The following is a 20,878-nucleotide window of genomic DNA, read 5'->3' as shown; positions in this document are numbered from 1 at the left end:
TTATTAAATTGCATTGAAGAGATTAATGGGAGAAATAAGGCTGTTCTAGATGATATCCCATTCACTGTTTTACCGAATATTTATATTAAGTATGAAATAATAAGCTACTTAAAAGCTCCACAGTGTATCTTGTTTATATTATCATTTGAAAGGCAAGAATCTTCGTTGCAGAAAATCTCTGGTCTTCATTACTGGTTTTGGACAATATATTTGTTTGTTTTATTTGTTTTGTTTTATTTTTTACAGGCACTTTTATATTTCCAGACCCAAATCCAAAAGGATATTATAATACATTTTTGCTTATAACATAGATCAAGAGATGAAAGTGAAAGATTTAATATAAACATCTGAACATGTTTATACATGTTTGTACAAGCATATACACACAGAGAAAGAGGAAGAGGAAGAGAGAATGAGGGAGAGGGGGGGAGGGAGGGAGGGAGGGAGAGAGAGAGAGAGAGAGAGAGAGAGAGAGAGAACACAATCCTATACAGTTTCTATTCAAAAGACGTCCATGTGGAACTTCTCCCAGGGACAAGGTACAAACCTCAGTTATATATTATGCAAAAAGTTGACTCTAGTCACAGATCTCTCGCTTTTGTGTGCATTTGTGACCTATTTTAGCCTACTTTTCTTCCATATTAGGTGAACCTTCTAAAAGGCCCTTTCCTATTCATAAATTGACCAAACCTTTGTGTTCGCCAGTTTCCACATTAGATCTTCAAATTAACATGTCCTGGAACATCTGTAGAACTGTTGTGAGAGGAACACATAAGAAGCCATGTGTTTTGGCCTGAGTTTTGAGAAAAAAAATGATTCATTTTAAATTGTTACTATTTGATATTTGTTCATAAATAATATCACATACGGTATATTTACTCTACAGTGGCTACAAAGATAACTGTTTATAAGTATCTTTTATACCTTTGAAATCCAAATTAAAGGGCTGAAGCCTAATATCATTATAAATTAGCAGCCTAAAGTAATTGTGATTTTGCAAGATCAAGAATTAATATATACACACAAGATCAAATTATTGCTTTGCAATGATGCTATAAACATAAATATACATTTGTATTTAAGATTATATTTCTGGATTCTTAATTTTGAGCTTCTTGTGTTTGCAACAATATATATCCAGAATGAGTTATTTATGTTGTGCTTTGTCAAGGGGCCAAACTGTATTATGGGGTGGGGTGGAGTGTTATCCCATTTCCATTACTTATATGTCATATAGTTCTGTTAACCACGTTCCACACAAAAAAGGCCGTACAGAGATTTGCATATATTTCTATGGAAACCATGTGTTAAGGATCTTAAATTAGAATTTCAGCTCTGCTATCTTGAGTGGCGTAGGAAGACCTGTCATATTTTCCTTCTCTTCTTGTCCATGCAAGTACTGAGCTTCCTAATGATTTTCTTAACCGGAATAAAATATTGAGAAGACAAACAATAAGTTCATGTGCAAATGCACTTTGTAAACACTCATTTAGGATTATAAACTGAAAGTCACAAGTGCTTTCCATTCTGCTGTCCAGAAACAGGAATAATTATCAGTTTCCCTTCGCTGCCAAGTTTTGTTCATTATGGTTTGTTTGTTTTTTAAATTTTGCAAATGTCTGTGATATCGCTCCTGCTTTTTCAGCTGGCAACTAATTTTCTTTTTTAACACTTTTACAGGCTTTGTAAAGAGCCAAGAGGGAGAAAATGAGGAAGGAAACGAAGGGGAACTGGTGGTAAAATTTGTCGAAGCCCTTCCTAAGGTCGGTTGATAGATTTTGTTTCAATGTAACTTACATAATAATTGATTTAATTCTATACAATCAATTATGTAGATCAACCAGTGAATTTTATTCCCATCTCAGACCAGTATCAGATTCATTATAGTCCTTCAGATAGTCCTCAATAAAAGAGAAAATACATACAGGTTACATAAACATATAAAATCAATATAAAATACAACAGTATTCTCTTATTATAGGGAAAGAGTGCTGATGTGTATCTTTGTATGCTTTCTTCTCTTCCATGAGACGGTACCAAACTTATTAACCTATCGAACAGAATTGTTGCTACTTGTCATGTAATTCTAAAGTCTTAATCTGCAAGTAATTTGCTTCCATAAAAATTATCTGGGGCACCTTGAATTGTTTACATCATAATGAGGGGCCATCCTAGGTTATGGGTGTCTGTACAAAAAGATGTGGGCCAAGGTTTCTGCTTTATCTACATCACCCAGTCAGACACTTTCGATAAAAAATTTCTCTCACCTGCCATCCATGCCATACCATGACAATTATTTCTGCCATACGGTCAGCTGTTTTAAAAATGATTTCTGGTTCGCCCCACACCGCTGTCCCATTCTCAGTCCATCTTAAAGTCATTCTGGCTTTTCTGACAAGTTTCGCCTCTTATCCTGACACCAAAATGACACAATTTTTGCCATGAATACAATCTGCATGATTCACTGATCAAATAATTGCTGCTGTAGATAGGGATTGAGATCTGTTCAGTTCACATTGGCAATCTTTGGCTTGGGCTAAAGATGAGGCCAGATGCTTGGCTACTGCAGAGGCATCTACCCTTCAGTACTTGAACATGATTTTTCATAATGACTGTCAGATAGTACTTCTCTGAAGAACACTTCATTTTTTTGAATGCAGGCTTACCAGCTACACAGAAGAATAATTTATTTATTTATTTATTTTGTCACACAGTATATATAAGCATAAACATGAAATAATTATACAATATATAAGCATATATAGGAGTATGAGTATATAATAACTATATTAATTGGATATAACGAAAGGAAACAATAGGACAGGAATGGTAGGCATGTTTGTGTTCTTATGCACGCCCCTTACAGAGCTGGGTTCAGCATGATGCTCTTTTCATGACTTTTTGCACAATATATCATGGTTATTTATGTCCTTTAGTAATGGTGGGGCATTGTTTTACCCATTCAATTCTGCTTTGGCCACATGTTCTACCATGAAGAGGATGACTGTTATAACAGACCAATCACAAGTCCATGTTTCAGATAAGTCAGTTTTCCCAGTTTGAACCTCTTTAAATACTTTAGACCAGAATTGCTATCCTTTGAGGCTGTATCTGGAGGACATTAGTTTGGAAAGAGGTAAAATAGAGTGCAGAAAGCTTTTTTGGAGTCTTGTTCAAATCCTCAGATTAAATGAACACATGGGTGAATAAATGGCTTGAAAGAACATGTTGGATTTCCAGTTAAGCACTGCCAAGCAAATCTAAGAAGTCTAGTTAATTTCCTTTGTGTTACATTCCAGATTCCAAGATTAAAATTTGGAAGAAACCTAATGAGTTTCTTCTCCTTCAGTTCAACAAGATGTTCTGAGTGATGGACCCCCATTTCCACCTCAGGATAGCTGTGACATTGAACTAACTGAACACACTATACTCTATACTTCTAAATTCCCAGCATTCATTAGTTCTTTTATTTTAGGTGAACTATATAAAGTAAGTGCAAATGACTAAATTTGTAGAAATATATCCCTGCAGGTATAGGATCCAAGAATCATTGTCAAGTATGTCCTTCTGCCAGTATAATTTAGTATAACAGAAAATAAGACAAATCATCAAGAGCAAAATTACACATTTTGCACATATTTGACCAGGGGAAAAAACTCCTTGAAATCCAGAATTTACCTCATTTATGTACAATGCAAATAAGTGAGCAGTTTAAGTGTAGACACTTCATAGAAATAGATACTGTACTGTTTACTAATATTAGATTTCATAAATATATTTTTTCCTCTAGTTTTACTGAATTCTTGAGTTTTCTTTGCAGCTAACTCCAATTATTTCAGACCCGGAATATCTGCTAGACCAACACATTTTGATTTGCATTAAGTCTTCAGACAGTGATGAATCCTATGGTAAGATTTAGACAAACATATGCTAATATCCCATTCATACAAGTGGATGTCCAGTATTTTCTTAAAAACCTCCACTGATGAAGCACCTACAACTTTAGAAGGCAAGTTGTTCCACTGGTTAATTGTCCTGTTAGAAAATTCTCTGTAATTCCAGGTTGCTTCTCTCCTTGATTAGTTTCCATCCATTGTTTCTTCTCTTGCCTTCTGGTTCTTTGGAAAATAAGTTGATGTTCCTTGTGGTAGCCCCTCAAATACTGGAATACTGCTATCATGTCTCCCCTAGTCCTTCTTTTCTCTTCTCTCATCAACCTAGCCCATTGCTAATCTATAGCTGTCTGGATTGGAATTTCTGAACGTGTCTTAAAAAGCAGACAAGTACAGTAGGGGAGATGAGCAGTTTAGGGAGCAATATGGAATCTCTCTATTTCTGACCAACATTTAATCCTAGTATCTATCTAGCTTCTAACAGTAAAATACCTCTGGAAATTAATCACAACTATCATTACTCCATATGCTTCTACCGGTATGTCCTTTGCACATTGTTTTGCATTCAGTGTAATTCTATGCAAGTCTACTCTCCAAATCTTAAGGAAGAATGTATATGATTGCAGATATATTCCTAATTATTATTATTATTATTTATTATATTTGTATACCGCCCATCTCCCGAAGGACTCAGGGCGGTTCACAGCCAAAAAACAACAGAAAAACATATAATACATATAAACAGCTAAAAGAATAGACAGTTAAATTCAATTGATGCCCTAAAACTTTTAAATACAAATTTAAAACCTCAGTTAAACCCCGTTGTTTAAAAATCCCAATTTAAAAACTACGTTCAAGCTAGTCCTGCTCTTCGAAATAGTAACGTCTTCAGCTCGCGGCGGAAGGACCTGAGATCGGGGAGTTGACGAAGCCCCAGAGGGAGCTCGTTCCAGAGGGTAGGGGCCCCCACAGAGAAGGCCCTCCCCCTAGAGGTCGCCAGCCGACATTGTTTAGCTGACGGTATCCGGGGGGGGGCCTCTCTGTGAGTGCGCACTGGTCGGTGAGAGGCTAATGGTGGCAGTAGGCGGTCCCGTAAATATCCCGGCCCTAGGCCATGGAGCGTTTTAAAGGTGATAACAAGTACCTTGAAGTGAACCCGGAAGACCACCGGGAGCCAGTGCAGACTACGCAGGAGGGGTGTTACATGGGAGCCACAAGGTGCTCCCTCTATCACCCGCGCAGTCGCATTCTGGACCAGTTGGAGTCTCCGGGTACCCTTCAAGGGGAGCCCCATGTAGAGAGCATTACAGTAGTCCAGGCGGGATGTAACAAGGGCATGAGCGACCGTGCATAAGGAAGCCCGATCCAGAAAGGGGCGTAACCGGCATATCAGGCGAACCTGATGAAAAGCTCCCCTGGTGACGGCTATCATATGATCTTCTAAAGACAGCTGTGCATCCAGGAGGATGCCCAGATTATGAGCCCTCTCCGTGGGGGCCAATAGTTCGCCCCCAATGGTCAGTGATGGAATTAGCTGACTGTACCGGGCCGCCGGCATCCACAGCCACTCGGTCTTGGTGGGATTGAGTCTGAGTCTGTTCCTCCCCATCCAGACCCGTACGGCCCCCAGGCACTGGGACATCACTTCAACAGTCTCGCTGGGGTGGTTAGGGGTGGAAATATAGAGCTGAGTATCATCAGCGTATAGATGACAACTCACCCCAAAACCACGGATGATCTCACCCAGCGGCTTCATATAGATGTTGAACAGAAGGGGCGAGAGAACCGACCCCTGCGGCACCCCACATAAGAGGCGCCTTGGGGTCGATCTCTGTCCCCCCGTCAACACCGTCTGCGACCGGTCGGAGAGGTAGGAGGAGAACCACCGATGAACAGTGCCCCTCACTCCAAGTCCCTCGAGTCAGCGCAGCAGGATACCATGATCGATGGTATCAAAAGCCGCTGAGAGATCTAATAGGACCAAGACAGAGGAACAACCTCTGTCCCGAGCCCTCAAGAGATCATCAACCAGCGCGACCAAGGCTGTTTCCGTGCTGTGACCAGGCTGGAAACCAGACTGGAATGGATCAAGATAGACAGTTTCATCCAGGTACTGGGGCAACTGTCGTGCAACCACACTCTCGACAACCTTTGCCACAAAGCGAAGGTTGGAGACCGGACGATAATTTGCTAAACTAGCTAGGTCAAGGGAAGGCTTCTTGAGGAGGGGCCTCACCACCGCCTCTTTCAAGGCGGCAGGGAAAACACCCTCCATCAAAGAAGCGTTCACAATTTTCTGGAGCCAGCCTCATGTCACCTCCCGGGTGGCCAGTACCAACCAGGAGGGACACGGGTCCAATAAACATGTGGTCGCATTCAATCTCCCCATTAACCTGTCCATGTCCTCAGGAGCCACAGGATCAAACTCATCCCAGATAATAACATCAAGACCTGCCTCCCCCACCCCGTCCGGATCCACCCAGTCTGTGTCCAACCCTTCCCGAATTTGAGCGATTTTATCAAACAGATATTGTCCAAATTCCTCAGCTCGACCCTTTAAGGGATCCTCTACCGCTCCCTGATGGAGGAGCGAGCGGGTCACCCTAAACAGGGCGGCTGGGCGGTTATCTGCTGATGCAATGAGGTTGGAAAAATATTCCCGTTTTGCCAGCCTCATCGCCACTAAATAGGTCTGAATTTGAGACCTAACTAGTGTCCGGTCAGATTCGGAGCGGCTGGCCCTCCAGATACTCTCTAGGCGTCTTTTCCAGCGCTTATAACTAATAATTGATTAGTTATGTGTGAGGGGAAAAAATGTCCCTTGCTATCTGATAGAAATTAAGTCCCTTACTGTTCTCTAGGTGAAGGCTGCATCGCCCTTCGAAGTGGAGCTGCAGAATCCCAAGTCCCTATTCAAACTGTGTTGACACACCATGGAGAAAAGACAGGGATCTTCCAAGGTCAATTCAAGCTACAGACATCCCAAGGGAAACAGAGAGAAAAATTATATGGTAAGCCAGTACTCCAATCCAGTCAAACTTTTTGGCCATGAAAGGCAATTGAGTCTGAAAGAGCTGTTTTTGTTTTTCTAGTAGCTAAAACCAGCCAAAAATGGTTATGTAAGCGAGTGGGTTATAAGACTTGTTTTATAAACTAGTGTTGTTCCATTCTAGACTCCCTCTATGGTGCTGGATAACTGACCTAGGCTTGTTTAACACATATGCCTAGTTCAATATATGAACTTGGCTGCACCAGAAAACTAAGTTGTCACCTGAAATTTATGGGGAAAGGCCCATAAATGTTTGTGAAAGATTGTTAGTATGTAATATGGGTCAAGGAAAAGATGTTCAGCAAACTGGTGGAAGGAAATGGGTTATTCACCTCCTTAGAAATAATCTGTATAGAGCTTAAGTATGGATGAAGCTTGTCAGAGTGGTGACATCTGAGTTGTATACTCATTCATTAAAGACTGAAAAATAACAAATATGGGAAAGGAAGGAATTAGAATGATTGAAAAGATCATGCCATGAAAACAAGCATTTTAGCAATAAAAACATTTCTCATTATCAAAACAATGATCTTGGATACATAGAAATGTACAGGATCTAGTTTTAGCTTTCCTACTTCCGAACAAATGAGAGAAAGGGAGCTCTCTGCCTTACTATCTGCAATATAGATATGTAATCAATGGTGGGTTGGATATAGTAATTGGATATAACAAAAAGAAACAATAGGACAGGAATGGTAGGCACGCTTGTGTTCTTATGCACACCCCTTACAGACCTCTTAGGAATGGGGTGAGGTCAATAGTAGACAATTTTTGGTTGAAGCTTTGGGGATTTTGGGAAGAGACCACAGAGTCAGGTAGTTTATTCCAAGCATTAACAACTCTGTTACTGAAGTCATATTTTCTGCAATCAAGATTGGAGCGGTTAACATTAACCTTAAATCTATTGTGTTCTCGTGTATTATTGCAATTGAAGCTGAAGTAGTCTTTGACAGGAAGGACATTGTAATAGATGATTCTATGAGTTAAACTCAAGTCATGCCGAAGATGGCGTAGTTCTAAATTTTCTAAATCCAGGATTTCAAGTCTGGTGGCATAAGGTATTTTGCTGTATTCAGAGAAGTGGAGAACTCTTCTTGTAAAAAATTTCTGGACACATTCAATTGTATTGATGTCAGAAATGTGGTATGGGTTCCAGACAGTCGAGCTGTATTCAAGAATTGGTCTAGCAAATGTTTTATATGCTCTGGTTAGTAGTGTAGTGTTTTTGGAGAAGAAGCTATGCAAGATTAGGTTTAAAACTCTTAAAGCTTTTTTTGTGATGTAGTTGCAGTGGGCTTTGGCACTTAGATCATTTGGTATGAAAATTCCAAGGTCTTTAACAGGATGGGGGTCATTTGTAAGGTAATGTCCATCAAGCTTGTACTTAGTGTTTAGGTTCTTTTTTCCAATATGTAAGACTGAACATTTGCTGGCATATATATATATATGCCAGAAGCACGAAGCTGAAGCCTGAAGATGACGAATGAGACTTCGTCGAAACGTCGCCAAGACACTTCCAATTTTACGCGGGAGAAAACCCGAATAACCAAAGACATATATATATATATATATATATAGATATATATATATATATATATATAGAGAGAGAGAGAGAGAGAGAGAGAGAGGTCTTTGGTTGTTGGGTTTTCTCCGTGTAAAATTGGAAGTGTCTTGGACGCTCGACAGTCTCATTCGTCATCTTCAGGCTTCAGCTTCTGAGCAATGTGTGATCGCAGCTGTTTCTTCCTTTTAACTGCTAGTGGGGGTTTGAACTGATTGGGTGGGAGCTTGGCTGTGCTCTGATTGGATGGGGGTTTTTCTGTGCTCTGATTGGCTGGGGGTGTGTCCTGTGTTGGTGGGGGCTTGGTTGTGCTCAGTCTAGTCATATCAGCAGATATTTCTTTCTCAGGACACAATGAGAAAATATCTGCTTCAAACTCCATGTAGGGGTCAGGAAGAACATCCAGCCAATAAACACTGAACTCCATTCAGTTGCCCCAACTCTATTTCGCATTAAGACATTATAGGGTCGTAAAAAAAATCCATGTTTCTTTCAACATTGTGACATAGATGTTAGATATGCTACAAAGAAACATACAAGTATATTGAATGCAGCCAAAATATATCAATTGAATGTGTGTGTGTGGTAAAACAAGAGGAGATAAAAATATGAATAGATGATGAATGTGAATATAAAAGTGAAATAGCCAATATGAAAGAAATGAGGTGGTTTTGCCATGTAAGAAGAATGAAACTAATATTAGTGAAAAAAAGTAAATGGATCAAGAGCAAAGAAGGATGAAGAAAGATCTTGAATGGAGTTGATGAGATCCTCAGAAAAAAGAGGTAAAAGTTTAAAGAACAAAAAAGCAATACATGAATTAGTATACAGATGTGGTAGAAGCAAGTATGGTTTGCAAAGATAGAAAAGATTTAAAAAGCATAGTGATTGAAATTGGTATAAGCAAAAGTTAGTTAGATTTCCATTCTCCTGCTTTTAATTTCATTTGCTCACTACTTATTCTTTTTCCTCACCATGCATAATGTTGCTTACCCAAATATGGAATGGCCTGTGAGATACTCATACTCCATCTGAGGTGAATGAGAAGTTGCACAGTTGGCAGTGTTTAGCATCTGATTTTAAATTGCTCTCCTGCTTACCATTCTCTCAGGCAGCAGTTGGGCTTTCTCACAGTGTAGTAGTTTTATTTGATCGATAGTATCCCAGATGTACTTTTCTTATTTTCACTGTACAGGTCAGCCACAATGGTCATTTAGATCTTAAGTTAAATGTATACTTCATGAATACTTTAGGTTATTTAGTAATGATTATAGCATTATAAAGGTATAAAGAAGCACTGATATTTCATTTGAATCTATTTGCCTTCAGATTTTGTGAAAATTGAACGAGATGAAACTGCTGGACAAAAATCAATCAGAGGCTTGAGCTGTATAGACCATGCCAAAGAATGGGAACAAATCAACAAGTAGGTTGAAGACAACTAATTGTCTATATGCAAACATGATTGATACACTACATCTATACTGCCCTATAGAATGCAACTGCATTACAAACCACTACAGTCTAATATTTTTCCAAATATTAGTATCTCACTCTTTCTCCAGTGATAACCTTGGGTTTCCTTAGAAAAAATATTTGACATTCTTCATTATATTTTTATTATCTGTCAGGTAAAAATCCATGGAACCAACTTTCCTAGTTCTTTACTTGCCTATATTATACTATTGATGTATGTAATGTGATATACTATAGACGATATAGTGCAATACAGTGCAATATAGGGAAATAAAGAACTAAGAAAGTTGGTTCCATAGATCTTACCTGGCAGATAATAAAAATATAATGACAAATGACAAATATTTTTTCTAAGGAAACCCAAGGTTATGATTGGAGAAAGACTGAGATACTAATATTTGGAAAAATATTATACCCAAAATATTTTTAGTATGTTTTAATGTGATACACACGGCATACCAATAATATGCCATTTTGATTGTTGATATAGATAGTACAACACTAATTTTTTCATGTTGATCCCAGAACATTAATCATCTTTAATCATAGTGTTTTTGTAACTGCTATATCCCACATCTCTGTGACCTCAATTCAGCAATTTCAATGTTCATCTTCCCAGTTTTTAGCAGTTGTTTGTCTCACAGCTGTCAACAAGAATAGTAGTATTTCTTTACATAATATGTTTTCATTCTCACCTCATTTAACACTAATTATAAGACAACGTAATTTTTTGTTCTGTAATCATGAAGTATTCCTTAAAGACATAGTACTACAGCCATCTATTTACTTTATGTTCTCACCAGAAATGAGAGAATCTGTCAGATTCTTTCAAACATATGGGGTTGCTTTCTTTGTAAATATAGTTTATAGTCATAGCATTAGCTATGAGTTTTAACAGAATTCTCTGTCATTTTAAACAAGAGTATTTTTTTAATTCCCAAAGAGTATCCCATTCTCTTTCTAAATCTTTTCTGTGTTTATTTAGTGCCACTCAATTCAGTTTTCAAGAATAGTATTTGAATGATGGTTTAAAATGTTGCAAAAGGCTGGACTGATGTCCATGTTCAGATTCACCCCCATCTAGGAAGTTAAATGGGTAATTTTGCTTTGAGCTCCTGGAGGAAATGCAAGCTATTAATATAACAAATATGTACTGTACTAATACATAAAGACTGAACATATATTTAGACATATTTGAGGCCATTCTTGTAAGTTGTCAAGGTTTTAAGACACCTAATTGTTTCATTGTTCACTGATGTTTAAAAAATGTGCTATGAAAATATTCTCTTTCAGAAAATTTCAAAATTCTCTAACCTGTATTTTCCCTGAAAGGGTTACTATTTCCAGCAGGAAATCCACTCATTTGGTAGCCAAAGAAGCAGCCGCCATTGCTCGGTTTCGTGGAAATGCAGTAACTCTTGATGAGCCTTGCAGAGATGATATTGGACGGTAAGCACAGAACAGCACCTCTGAGGAAGCCTCATTGTATATTTACACTTTACACTACAATTAACTAGATCAGCAGATAGCATAATACTTAAATAACACATGAACTTACTCCTACTTTTCATTATATCCACTTTATGGCTGAACTGTCAGCAAAAGTTCAAATTTATAATATGAATTTATTTTTTCTCTTCAAGTGAAGAAATTGTATACAGGTAGTCCTGATTTATGACCACAATTGAGCCCATTGCTCAAATTTCCATTGCTAAGCAAGAAAGTTGTTAAGTTAGTTTTGATCCATTTTACAACCTTTCTTGCCCCAGTTCTTAAGTAGATCACTGCTGTTAAATTAATAACCTGTTTGTTAAGTGAATCAGGCTTCCCCATTGACTTTGCTTGTCAGAAGATCGCAAAAACACATGCAAGTTGCCAAAATTTGATCACATAACCATGGGGCGCTGCAATGGTTGTTAAGTGTGACAGTCATAAGTCACTTCTTTTCAGTGCTGTTGTAACTTTATATGGTCACTAAACTAATGATTGTGAGTCGAGGACTACCTGTACAACCTGAGGCCCAAGACCGTTTATGGCTTCCAAAAGCCTTAGGTGCAGCTTCATATATAATAATCAATACATAGTGGAGATAACTTTCAATGGGACAGAAAATGAAATAAGAAAAACATGACTGGAAATATTTACACTATTTATGTTAATTAAAAGTAGATGTACATGAAATGAAGTCATCAGCCAGTTCATTTTGTAGTACAGTCCCCAGAATGTCATCAGGTACAAATAGCAGGTACAGATTTTCGGACAGGAAAAAGTGTATATCCCTAATGTATATCCCAATAAACATCTGGGGCAGTGGTGGGTTGCTCCATGTTCTGTCCGGTTCTTGTGAACTGGTAGTAAAAACGGCGAGAGGCTCCACCCACCCGCCCAGAGATCATAATGGATGATCTGCTCATGAGCAGAAGTGCGTTCCCATTGCGAACCAGTAGTAAAGGTAAGTAGAACCCACTCCTGATCTGTGGGCAAAATATAGTACAACTGGCCAGAAAAGCACCATAAAGTTAAAAAAAGTGAGAAGCTATTGACAATGTCTCTTCATTATTTCTCACTTTCATAAGATTTGAAGTAATTTAAATCAAAAAGAGTGTTCCACTTGGAGCAATGCTCCTTCTTTAACTAGAAACTGTTGTTTTTCCATCTCCTTTAAGTTGGTCACCGGTGAAAATGATATTTCAGTCTACATTGAACAAATAATGTTCCTTATCATAACAACAACATCACCAACAATTATAGGTGGTGCCTGCCTGCCTGTCTACCCGCCTGCCCATCCACCTGTCCATCTATCATCTATCTCATGAGTGTCAGACTCGTGGCATCACATTGCTGTCACGTGACATTTTGCAACATTTTTTTCCCTTCACGGAGCTGGGCTGGACATGGCTGCATGTAACACATCCGACCCATGGGCCGCCACTTTGACACTCCTGATCTATCTCATTTAACATTCCATTAAAACCATCATAAAACAATAACAAAAAGATTGCCTAATGAATCTCAGCTAAATTCTAAATGTCCCTTCAGAAGATAAGGTATTCAATGTCTTCCTGGATGCTAAAAATGATGGAGCCCAAACGCGGGCCTATTTTCTGGTTCAAAGCCCTTCTACAGAGGTAACACCCTAAGCAGATTGTTTTTCATAGTGTCTGCACAGGATGTGCAGACTCAGGTTGGGAAGTCTCTGAGTCTCTGATGTAATTTAGCCCCACTTCATATGTAGCTTTATAGCCAATAACCACTACTTTAAATTGAGACTGGTGGTCCACTAGTAAACAGCGCACCCACAAAATAGAGTTATTTTGCAATAGCAGGTTTTATCCACTAGCAGCCTATCTTCTACAGTCTATGCCAATTCTAGTTTCCATATTGTCTTCAAAGAAAGGCATGTGCAGACCATGTTGCAATAGTCCAACTACGTAAGAAATTACTTGCTATTTCCAGGTATTAAGACTGCAACTTGTATACCAGCCAAAGCTAGGCAGGAACTGCAAGTGCAGGAGGATCACCTTATCATAGATATGCTCCTCCTACAGTTACTGTAACAGTAACTGATATTTTGAAAAGCCTCGATGTTAATGAGCAAACATCATTTCCATCTTCTGGATTACAGAACCCAAACCGATCTCTCCCAAAGGTTTCATATAGATGTTAAAAGTATGAGAGAGACAAATGACCAGTAGGGTTCCTACAAATGACTCCTATACTAGAGCAATCATGGCAGAGGTGGAATTCAATTTTTTTTATTACCGATTCTGTGGGCGTGGCTTGGTGAGCATGGCAGGGGAAGGATACTGCAAAATCCCCATTCCCACCCCACTCTGGGGCCAGCCAGAGGTGGTATTTGCCAGTACTCTGAACTACTCAAAATATCCGCTACCGGTTCTCCAGAACCTGTCAGAACCTGCTGAATTGCACCCCTGAATGGCTTGATCACCTGACTGGAAACACCACCAAAGATTTTTTTTAAAAATTTACATTTATATCCCGCCCTTCTCTGAAGACTCAGGGCGGCTTACACTATGTTAGCAATAGTCTTCATTCTATTTGTATATTTATATACAAAGTCAACTTATTGCCCCCAACAATCTGGGTCCTCATTTTACCTACCTTATAAAGGATGGAAGGCTGAGTCAACCTTGGGCCTGGTGGGACTTGAACCTGCAGTAATTGCAGGCAGCTGCTGTTAATAACAGACTGCATTAGCAGTCTGAGCCACAGAGGCCCCTGATAGATAGAGCAGAACCATTGCAGAACTGTGCCTTCAAAACAATATCACAGTAGGTGATATTGTTTTGAAGGCAATATTACAGTAGGTGAATGTCAGAGACTTCCAGGAAGGCTGTACTCTTCAGTTCAGATTCTGATACATTCAAATTCAGATTCTAATGGTCATCTCCTTTTGTGACCATTGCTCTTCTGTCCCCTGTCTGGGCCTGAGAACTTAATCAAATGGATCCAATAATCCTATTCTAGAATTCTTGTGTTGAGACTGACAGAAATGACCTTAGAGAAATTATGCAGTGACTGTAAAACACATTTTAAGCCTAGCAAATAAAGAAAGCATTAAAAAGAAGCGCAAATTGACTTTGCCTTAACTCCTTCAAATGTCTCCAGAATAGCTACATTCTATTATAATTATTCATTTCTCTTACTCTTAACTTTTTCCTCAGGAACACAGTGCCCTCAGAGATCAACAATGCCAGCTACTTACGGATGGCTGCTACCTCTCAACCATTCACTGCAACAACCCAGTTTAAGCAGATCCCTTCACCAGATCAACAACCTACCCTTTGGAATTACGATCCACAACCAAAAGATAATACTCCACTATTGGGGTTAGAATCTCCTACTACACCTTCCACTCTGTCTCCTGGATCTCCAAGAGTTACTGCTCCTTTTGCAACTAATCGAAAAGATCAACTGTAAGTTTTATATTACTTGGGTCTAAATTTAGACCATTGAGGTGGCCTAGATTTCCCATATTTTGCTTTTTCTTTAGCAGACCATTCAATAGACCATATAATTTCTAGACTTCAGACAATAGGATTATGTAGCAGGACAACTATAGTCACTGCTATTTTATGAACTCCAGTATTTCTATTTTTCTGCTTAATCAATATTTTATTTTCATATGCATTCACCATCATTTTGAATCTTTCCTTGGCCAGCTCCAGGCACTTTGCTGCCAAAGATGGAATCATGCCAAATCCATTCAACTGAAGTTGCATAAAACTCAAGGCAAATCAAATTATTTTTGAACATAGAGTTGATAAACCCATGTGCCTCTCTTCCCTTTTCAACAATATAGAACAATTAATAGAAAAATTAATTAATTAATATAACCTTTTCAAAACATTTCCAAACTTGGTATAATGGTTACATAATCTTCCTTTTTCTCTTAATTTACTAACCTTGACAGGTACAGTGAGGTGAGGAAAAGCATGATAGAACCATTGCTGCAAGATGAAGCATTTTCAAAACCAGAGATGATTGATAATCCTCTGTATGACTTCACAAAATCCAAGGACAAGCTTCTATTTAAGAGAGAACAGGAATTGTTTAAGGTCTCCCGGAAAGAACTCCCAACCATTCCTGATCAAAACTTTCCTTTCACCAAGCTACAAGAGACCGATGGCAACAAACCTTGCAAACAACAATCCTCCCCACCTTTCCTTGTCCCCACACATAGATTTCGTTCTTATACCTGTTCTAATCAATCTGAGGAAAACAGTACAGGGAAAGAAAAGATTCAAAACAAGCAGAAGCCTTGTTCCAATTTAGATCCTTCTCTGTCAACTTTCAAGAATCCCATTAAATTAACAAGGTCTGAAGGAGTGCCGAATAAACCACCTCTTCCATCTAAAAGCCAGGTGGTGCTTGATATGCAACACATCAAGGGCCGAGATTATCGAGAAAGCTCAGAACTTCCATCTCAGAGGAAACACCAAAATGAGGATGGGACTGTTGGCAGAGCAGCTGTGCCGGTAAGTTTAACATAGTATATAGCATGTACAGTTTGAAACAGGAAACAGTTCTTCAGAATTTCAGAAATGGGTTAGGTCTTTTCTCAGCACAATCTGGAAATGCTAATGATTGAATATGGAAGCTTTTGCATACCAAGTATGTATGTGGTGACTGAGTAACCTAATCTATTTCAGTGTTGTTATATTTTATATAAAATGGAAGGCAGATTAAGGAAGCCATAGATGGTACCTTAACTTTATCTGGAACCATATAACTATTCCAAGAATAATTTGCTTGAATCCAATCAAGGAAAAAGTTGGCACAAATCTTTGAGGAGCTAATTTGAAACAGTGGCAGTAGTAAGACAATTTACTGTGGGATATTTTTGTTTCTTTTTGTAAACTAAGCAAATAGCACTCAGTCTTCTGCTGGTCAGCATCTGAACCATTTCATTAACTCTTGTAAACTAATATGCTAAATTATAACAACACTTCATAATCTTTAAATATCTATTTAAATAAGTTTAATGGAGATAATACTGCCTTTTGCAATGTAGACCACAAGTATTTTTTGCACACTTAAACAAATGTACAGACAACTAAGTAGTCTTTGTTAATTGAGGAGAGTGATATGGCTGAAATAAAAGCATCTCCCTGTGAACTGACAGAGACAAGGAAGTTAAATGTGTGTTGCCTGTTCCTGAGCAATGTAACTTTTCATTGATTATTCTGTCATAAGGATGGATATTATTCTTGTCTTTTTAGTGAAAGAAACTATCACTGATGAAAAACCCAGACGAATCCTGAAAAAAAGTAGCATGAACATTTCTCAGAAATACTCTTAATATCCTTTGACTTGGTACACAAACCATGTAGTTGAATTTTTAAACAAGAATAAATCTTTCTGCATCTCTCTCTTGTGATAGTTCACATTATGAAACATAAGGTAAAATTAATTAAGACCAAAATTGATTTTAAAAGACTGAGATGAATGAGTGCTATAAAGCTTAATTTTTTTTCAATTCCTTCAAGGGCAAGAAAGTTGTGAATAATTATGGGAATTGGAAATTATATCAGTTGGATACATGTAAAAGTATTATTCTGATTACTATGGTATGTTGCAGATTAAGACAAAATATATATTTTAGATAATGGCCAAGTTTCCTAAATATTTTTACTTGGTGGTTTATTTAGGGGGAATAAAAACCAAAAGTGTATAATTTCTGACCATGCACAAAGTGCTAACTTGGTTCTTTAAGAAAACACAGTGAGTATGAATTTTCAGCAACTATAAAATTTCCTTGGGACCATAAATTATCAATAATTGTCTTAATTTCCAGATAATTCCTTATTTTTTATTTATAATGTGAATAAAGAGCAGTACACTTGAGTAACTGAAACTTTCCAGAAAGATTTAATCTGTGTGTGTGTGTCTTGTAGTTTGCTTTATATAGTATACATATTCAATTCATATTGACTTAGTTGTAATATCACATTGGCAATTACTTGAGTCAAAATATAATAAAAACAATCTCTCTTATCCTGGTTTATAAGCAGCTAGACATATTTGGGCTTAATTACAATTAGATTTTGATGGTGAGTCTAATGAATAATCTATTCTTCTTTTAAAATAAGTTTCCATTCTGGTGGAAAATGTGATAGAATCTGGAATAGTTTCTAAATTAACAACTTGGCAATGTTTATTTTAAGGAATTTCAATAACTACACATAGAATTACTTTTGTCTAGTGCACAACAGTGGCAATCTTGTCAATTTCAGCATGTTGTAATTATTCAGGATGATATGCCTTAACCTCTTCAAAGGAGGCTGAAATGCCATCATTTTTGTGGAATCTTTTTAAATTAAACTGGAAATATATCAGAGGTTTTGAAACATCTCTGAAGTAGAAATTACTAATATTTCTGACTTATGGGAAAAAGTACTGGAATATCAGGTCATGGAATATCAGTGCATGCAAGTCTTAAACTTGAGGTTAAAATTAATTCACCTAAGAGTTTATCCAAGTATATTAGTCTAGTCAAGAATGTAACAAAAGAATGGACTGTATCTCTGTTGGCTGTGACAAGTTCTGGTTTCTTTTATGAGTAATAATATGTATTGGTAGATGGATGAGTAAATATTTCCAAGTTTAAAATAATTTGAAGTTAAAGATTCAGTATTATTGTGAATTATATTTAAAACTCATGAAACCTGACCACTTTTGAGGAACATTGATTATATCAAATGTGAGTGTGCCTGGAGATTTATACAGAGGGACAAGAAAAGTCCTATTATCTGGATATCACAGACTGGATTCAAGAAATGTATCACATTTTTAAAGATTATTTTTACATACTAATTAAGACACAATATTTTTCCATGTTACACATTTCATAATATTTTGCAAACGTAGACACATTTTTATGTGTAATTTGATATATTGTTATTAAATGAATATGTCATCTATTTAGGTGATTTATATTAAATTAGTATGTTAACTTGTTTCTTTTTCTTTTCTTTTAGTATTATAACTTAATAACTAATTTGTTGGATTTGTGTACATTAATGTCTTCCTCTTAATTTGCTTTGTATATATTTTAAACTGCATCAACGTAATTAAAATTATTTCTAAAATTGTACTATCTTATTGGCCACAATGATTATTGCTTTTTACTTTGTATCCATCTGAGACTTTAGGTAAAAAGCTTTGCAATAAAATTGTGCAGTGAATAGTATCTTTGATTTTCTGTGGTCATTGCTAATTTTAGAAAAGCAGTCATTCTTATCCAAAAGAAGCAAGTTATTCTGATTGGCCACTGCAAATTGTTTAAGGTTATTAAACAACGTGTTGACATCCTCATCTCTGATTGCTACTGTTCAATAGATTTATATGAACTAAGTTCCATTTGCCTTCCGTTGTCTGTCATGTTTCCATGACTCAAAGAAATTTGAAGGAGACATTTTATGCTGCTGAAGCTGAATGGAGCTATAAACAAAGTGCCTGGTGAAACTTAATTGTGGTGGAAGGTAGCAAATGCAGCAGGCTGTTGTAATAGGGTCTATTTATTTTCTCATATTAGCCCAGAACAGAATTAAAGAAGAGTAAATGGGCAAAAGGCTGTGCAGATTTTTTTAACATCCCATTGACAGAGTAAGTAGCAGTGCTGGCACTCAGGAATTTTTAAGATTCCTTCATGCAAAAAGTTTACTGAAACAAAGCAGCTTGGGTTTAGAGCAATACCTGATTTTACAAACTCTCAATTTTATGGACTTTGATCCAGTAAATATTGGAAATAACAAGACAAAAATCAGGATTTCAGGAAATAATGGACTTCATCCCAAACAATAGAATGTCGAAACAATCCAAACAACGTTTTACTATATTTTATATTTATCGGTGTTTTACTGCACATAATATTTGTTGCTTTTAGGTATTATTTCATCCTTTTTCATTATAATTATGGTTTGGGATTCAATATTTATAAATACTGTACTTAATGAGCCATAGCTTCAAGGGGAGTAAAAAGAAATAAAAAGTGCAGATGGCAGGATAATGGAGTACCAATGCTCTTACCTGGCTTTGATCAGCTTTGCCCCACGTCTTACTCCTGTGGCGCTCCAGACATCTGTTCCTGTGCTTCATTGCCCAAAGCTCCTCAGTAACCAAGAGATGCCCCAGGATTGGCACAAAGGCTGCATGCAGTCCAAGGTTCCATCCAGCCATCTATTCCTAGCAGTGACTAAAGCTTCAGCTGAGCCACCCCCAGATCCCTTGAAAATCCATTGGTTACTTGAAGGAGTCCAATCAAATGGCCCTGTCCCCTCAGAGAGTGACACCAGTGACTTGGAAGGCAATCTAAATATGACCTGACAATTATGGGAAAATTGGTTGATTTTAGATAGAACTCTGATTCAACTTGGGCTGCTGTTATCTTCAGGCTGAGGTTCTGTATCTGCAAAACCATATCTATGAAGGGAAAGTCCTACTAAAATATTACTGATGTTTTAGAAATGGATTGATCTAATTGTCAGCTGAGTTTTATAACTCCCTATGCGCATTACATATTAATAATAATATTGTGTTTTGTTTTACATAATTTCATTTATCTGAATCATGGATCAGAATATACTGAAATTGTATACCAGGACAGAGAATGTAAGGACCATTGCAATTCTTGATTTAGAAAGATTATCTGAGAGCAAATTCTTTCTGAGAATCAGATATATTACTTTTGTCACCTAATTAATTTATCCTAGCCACTTCCCATTGAGTTACTGTGAGGACTGAAAAGCAGCTTGTTTCCCACAGATAGATTTCCCAACTTCTCAGGTCTAAAAATAGCCATGTTCTTTTAGTGTGTTAAATTTCCATGGAGATCCAGCTGTCATGAACGCATTTTAGCTACAATTCGTAACACACAGAATACAATATTTTAAAAGCGTGGTTGCTTCGCTCTACCACTACCCCAGTTCTAACTGTGCAGCCTATCTTGCCATTCCCTTTAGCCCTACAGAATGAGATTCTAAGATTTAACTAGAACATCAATAGATTTAAAATCATATTAACAGAGTATCACCATCTTTGTTGAAGATCAATATGATTTTACAGTCATGGTTTTACTATGAATTCTAAGCAACTGGAATACGAGGGTGAGTTGTAGAACTGAATATACCTCTTTCTTAAAATAAAAGTTCCATCCAGACTTACCTACTAAGGTTTCTTGTAGACAGCTCTGTGGTGCAGATTTAGAAACGTAGAAGGGATTTTGAATATAGGTGAAAACGATAGCTTCCCATACAGCACTGCATTCAGGGATAAACACCCACCATACTTAATTGTGGAAAAGTAGAAATTATACAGTAAGAATGCTGATTATGTATACTACACAGCCCACTCCAACTTGTTCATGATAATGTTTGA

The 20,878-nt window shown here is 37.4% G+C and overlaps 1 protein-coding gene and 1 long non-coding RNA gene across 2 annotated transcripts in view; one reads left to right on the top strand and one right to left on the bottom strand.

Moving 5' to 3' along the window:
* INPP5D (inositol polyphosphate-5-phosphatase D) overlaps positions 1-18,560 on the top strand; it is a 106,590-nt gene extending 88,030 nt beyond the window's left edge. Inside the window, exons 21-28 of the mRNA XM_058188718.1 lie at positions 1,681-1,763; positions 3,821-3,908; positions 6,755-6,904; positions 9,833-9,929; positions 11,312-11,428; positions 14,665-14,916; positions 15,414-15,978; positions 16,723-18,560. Of these exons, the coding sequence (XP_058044701.1) occupies positions 1,681-1,763; positions 3,821-3,908; positions 6,755-6,904; positions 9,833-9,929; positions 11,312-11,428; positions 14,665-14,916; positions 15,414-15,978; positions 16,723-16,725 (1,355 nt within the window). The 3' untranslated portion in view covers positions 16,726-18,560. The remainder of the gene's footprint in view (positions 1-1,680; positions 1,764-3,820; positions 3,909-6,754; positions 6,905-9,832; positions 9,930-11,311; positions 11,429-14,664; positions 14,917-15,413; positions 15,979-16,722) is intronic.
* Positions 307-19,708, bottom strand: LOC131201109 (uncharacterized). Its single transcript, XR_009155787.1, has 4 exons — positions 19,532-19,708; positions 15,406-15,528; positions 1,798-2,413; positions 307-793 (listed from the first exon to the last, which is right to left on the bottom strand). It is a non-coding gene; the product is annotated as an uncharacterized LOC131201109 (long non-coding RNA).
* Between the last annotated feature and the right edge of the window lie 1,170 nt (positions 19,709-20,878).

The sequence above is a fragment of the Ahaetulla prasina genome, chromosome 6, assembly GCF_028640845.1.
Source record: "Ahaetulla prasina isolate Xishuangbanna chromosome 6, ASM2864084v1, whole genome shotgun sequence".
Classification (NCBI taxonomy): Eukaryota; Metazoa; Chordata; class Lepidosauria; order Squamata; family Colubridae; genus Ahaetulla; species Ahaetulla prasina.
This window is presented reverse-complemented; position numbering and strand designations above follow the sequence as displayed.